Source organism: Austrofundulus limnaeus, unplaced genomic scaffold, assembly GCF_001266775.1.
Source record: "Austrofundulus limnaeus strain Quisiro unplaced genomic scaffold, Austrofundulus_limnaeus-1.0 Scaffold1885, whole genome shotgun sequence".
NCBI classification, from domain to species: Eukaryota; Metazoa; Chordata; class Actinopteri; order Cyprinodontiformes; family Rivulidae; genus Austrofundulus; species Austrofundulus limnaeus.
Window position 1 is genome coordinate 13,585 of NW_013954287.1, and position 4,531 is coordinate 18,115.

At 36.6% G+C, this 4,531-nt stretch overlaps 1 protein-coding gene across 2 annotated transcripts in view; it reads left to right on the plus strand.

Annotated features, from left to right (window-relative positions):
* Positions 1-4,531, plus strand: part of stxbp1a (syntaxin binding protein 1a) — a gene marked incomplete at its 5' end in the record, with an annotated part of 29,182 nt that overhangs the window by 13,573 nt on the left and 11,078 nt on the right. For both annotated transcript variants that reach the window (XM_014033889.1, XM_014033888.1), the window contains 7 exon segments: positions 1,428-1,558; positions 1,630-1,737; positions 1,827-1,887; positions 3,756-3,821; positions 3,902-3,982; positions 4,066-4,204; positions 4,332-4,441. In XM_014033889.1, the coding sequence (XP_013889343.1) occupies positions 1,428-1,558; positions 1,630-1,737; positions 1,827-1,887; positions 3,756-3,821; positions 3,902-3,982; positions 4,066-4,204; positions 4,332-4,441 (696 nt within the window).

Genomic DNA, 4,531 nt, shown 5'->3' on the forward strand with positions numbered 1-4,531 from the left:
TTTAATAACTTTATATTTCGTTAGTTTGAAGATATTTAGAGTTGAAAATAAATCACACTCCACAATTATGTTAATTTAAAATGTAATAATGTAGACTAACGATATAAAACAACTTAAATTATACTTTCATTTGTCTCAGGATATAATGAATTTTATAGATCATGTTATTTTTTAAGCAAACTTTATTTTGTTGAGATTTATTCAGCACATGAGCTCTGCTATTTTCTTTAAAGTGCCCGACATATTTTGGAGACATTTTAAAATGCTTTTATCAGAACCACATCTGACACCACTTGCGACAGCGGGGTGGGGGGGTGCTGTTGCTCTCTTAACTGTTATATTCATTTCTGATGAACAGCAATATTGTTCCTGCATCAGTTTGTCCCGGGGAATGTTTTATTATGTAATAATGTCAGAAACCAAAAAAAAAAAGATCACCCAAAACATTGTTGTGTCTGATTATTGACTTCATTACTGACCATTTCATCAGTATTTACATGTTGATGTTTTTTRTATTTTTCACAGATTGTCAATAAGGACAATTCACAATTAAACAAAAGCACATTACATTTTTTTTATCCACTAAAGGAACCTACACACAATGGTTATATGTGAATTTTTTATATATTTTTTTACATTTTGATCTATGTAATACGTAGATGTATGGGAGGTTGCATATATGTTAAATGAACCATTTTCATTTTATATGTTCATTATACTTGTTAAAACAAATAGAAAAAGTTTCATTCTGAAAAAATACTTAAAACTATTTTAAAAACATTTTTAAACTTTGACATGGGTCAATTTGACCCGCAACATAATAGGAGGGTTAAATGAGAATTATTTAACGCAGGTGTTTACACTTGAATTAAAAATATTTGACCAAAGGGAAAGCGGAGCAGGACTAGAGAGATGGAGATGATTTAKATTTTTATTTCTGTGACTGTACGACCCACAGGAGACACGACATTAACAGAACATTTCATTCCTCAGCTTTAGCAGCTCCTTTAATTCCACAGCTGACGCTGCTAAAAATGACAGATTTTCTTTTCTTGATCTCTGAAAGCAGGACTTCAGTCTCCAAACTTGTGAAGTTCTTCTTTTTACTACGTAATGCCATTTATGAATGGACATTTTCCTGGTATGTGGTGCAGGAAACGTAGCCTTATATGGTGTTTTTGGGGTGGTAATTATGCTAATCTCCTCTCCTTGTGTGCGAGCATAATGAACAGGTGACATTCATCAGTTTACGCTGTTCACTTTTCCTGAAGATAGAAGAGTTTGTTAAATCTGACGTGACAAAAATAAGAGAAATTTAGGATAAGAATATGAAAATTTTCTTGCATGAGGCCCATTAAAACTATAAGTTTATGCAGTTTTTTCAAGATAAATTTGACTAACTGTGWAAAAATGCAAACAATTTTCAGGGTCCTGATAAGGCTCGCTCACAGCTGATCATCCTGGACCGAGGTTTTGACCCGGTGTCACCTGTCCTGCACGAGCTCACCTTCCAGGCCATGGGCTACGACCTGCTGCCCATCGAAAACGACGTCTACAAGTAGGAAGCACCCCTCAGATGAGTGCAAAATAAATCCACAGGTAAAATAATTATTTTGACTTTCTGATCAGATATGAGACCAGCGGCATCGGAGACTCTCGTATGAAGGAGGTGCTCCTGCATGAAGACGACGATCTGTGGGTCAGCCTGAGACACAAACACATCGCCGAGGTTTCCCAGTGAGGATTTCTCTACATTATTACAAACTCAGTTTAATAAAAACATCCTTCCTGTTGGTGCCGCTCATTGTTTTCTGCTGTTTTTTTAGGGAAGTGACRCGCCAGCTGAAGGAGTTCTCCTCCAGCAAGAGGATGAACACCGGAGAGAAGGTACATTTGTTTGTTTTGAGAACTTTTCATTACATCTCAGGAAATAACTTACTTCCTTATGGAGAGCCGTTTCATTCAAAATTAAATAAATAATGTAATTAATAAAGTGTTAATAAATATCCCATCAAATACATAAATGTCCTTGTGAAATAAAACAAAATCAGTAAAATCATAATACATTTTTAGCATGTCTTTATTTATTTATTTATTTATTTATTTACTTTTCTATTATAAAATAAGTTTTGACCTTATTTATTTATTTATTTATTTATTTATTTATTTATTTTTGAATGAAATGGCTCTCCATACTTCCTTGTGTGCCTTGCCTCGTATCTGTGAATAATCTCAGGATGAGTAGTCTTATAGGTACAGATTTGTTTCAAAACCTGTGGAAAAACAGAATTTAGTAAGTTTTTCATCTAATCTTTTATGAGAAGGTAAACTAAGAGTTACTTTTTCCAAGTTGTCAACATTTTTCTTTAATTAAATTTAAAAAACAAACAAAACTTTTGTTTGTATCGAATAAGTAATTAGGGAGCAGTGGAGGCACAGTTCTGCTAACCTGCTAACAGCTAACTGGGAAAACTACCATTTTGTTTAGCAGATTAGCATTTTTGCTAAATTTGTAAACTTGGTATCACTGATTTAACTGCTTGTGATTTTAACTGTTTGGTGGATGTAAAAAAAATTATGAGCTTTTAGCTAAGATTCTGACATTCCTGTGGATACCACACAATTTTATTTTTAAATGACAGACACTGAGTTATCGGTTAGCGTTAACTTTTATATATTTTTTACCTTAGTGCTTTAGCAAGTTTTTAGTTAGCTGATTGGCGAATGGCAAAGCTAACTTTTGTATACTAGATTACCATTTTAGCTAACTTTGTAAACTGTTAGCAGATCAAGTTGCTTCCAACAATTTTGTATCTGCTAAGTTGAAGTCGGCTAACAAAAACAAAAAGTTATGGTTTTATCTGTTTGGTGAACGTAGAAATAGTTTTTATGAGCTTTTACCCAAGATTATGAGGTTTCGGTGGATAGTTGTGTATGCAGTTTCAATGTTAGCTTCCACGATTTTTTTGACCTGTTTAGTGTTTTAGTATTAGCAAAGCTAATTTTTTAGTTAGCAAAGCTAACGTGTTGGTTAGCTGCGCCCACCAGTGCTTAAGAAGTATGTTGCGTATAACCTGCTAAGATTCTTATGCTAACGGATTTTGATTTTGCTAGTGAACTAAGTTTATTGGGAGCTAATTAGTCTGATAACAGTTTCCAACGTTAGCAAAGGTGCTAATTGGCTAAATGATGGATTAGCTCCATTATTAGCAGATTAAAGGAACTGTGACCGCCACTGGTCTTAGTTTCCATTTGATTTAAACTCAAAGCCCAACACAAACCAACTTTTTAACAATAATTTTTCATCTCAGATTTGTTTTTATGTAACTAATAGGGGTGCAACAATACATGTACCCGTATCAAACCATTGAATACAGAGCTTTAGGTTCAATACACACTTGTATCGATCAATACAGATCTTTAACATTTATTTTATCAACTTGTCTTCTGAAGACGCTCTGTGTTGAAGGATCAGTGGATCTGTGTTCGACTACTCCACCTAGGCTGTATTGTCGAGCACAGATCCACTGAGAAACTTGCTGTTTCAGCAACATTTAATTTAAAAACTGGACTTTTGAGGTTAAACACATGTTAAACAAATTAATTTAAATAAATTACAAGTTAAAAAGGGCCTGGACATTACTCTGTTTTGTATCGAAAAAATATCGAACTGTGACACTAAATTATTGAACCGAACCGTGAATTTTCTGTATCGTTGCAGTCCTGGTAACTAAMTACATTTTTTGTTCCATCAGACCACGATGAGGGATTTGTCCCAGATGTTGAAGAAGATGCCTCAGTACCAGAAGGAGCTCAGCAAGGTGTGTGTTTAAAAGTCAGCACCTCTTCTCGTGCGTGCTTTCATACCAGCTCCTGTTTGTTTTCTTGTGTTTTCCTCCAGTACTCCACTCACCTGCAGCTGGCTGAGGACTGCATGAAGCACTACCAGGGCACCGTGGACAAGCTGTGCCGCGTGGAGCAGGTCAGAGCCGAGCCTGTTCTGGGRAAGAAAAAGGAGGTTAAAAAGTTAAACTGTGAATAAAAAAACGTCGTTTCACGTCGTAGGATTTGGCCATGGGCACGGACGCCGAAGGAGAGAAGATCAAAGACCCCATGAGGGCCATCGTGCCYATCCTGCTGGACGCCAACGTCAGCACGTACGACAAGATCCGCATCATCCTGCTCTACATCTTCCTCAAGAACGGTGAGCTCAGCCAGTCAGCTGCATGAGACATTCAGAAAGTTTTTACCTTCAAGTCACCCAGGACAGCTGGACATAGTAAACATGGTGGTCATTCTGTGTGTGTGTGTCTGTGTGTGTGTGTCCTCAGGCATTACAGAGGAGAACCTGAACAAACTGATCCAACACGCTCAGATTCCTCCGGAGGACAGTGAGATCATCACCAACATGGCTAACCTGGGCGTCCCCATCGTCACAGACGTGAGATCCTCACTCATTTATTTACCTCACCTGGGGTCGGATTTATAAAACTTGCGTACGCCACTTTTTACGCCAAGGTTGTGATTTTTA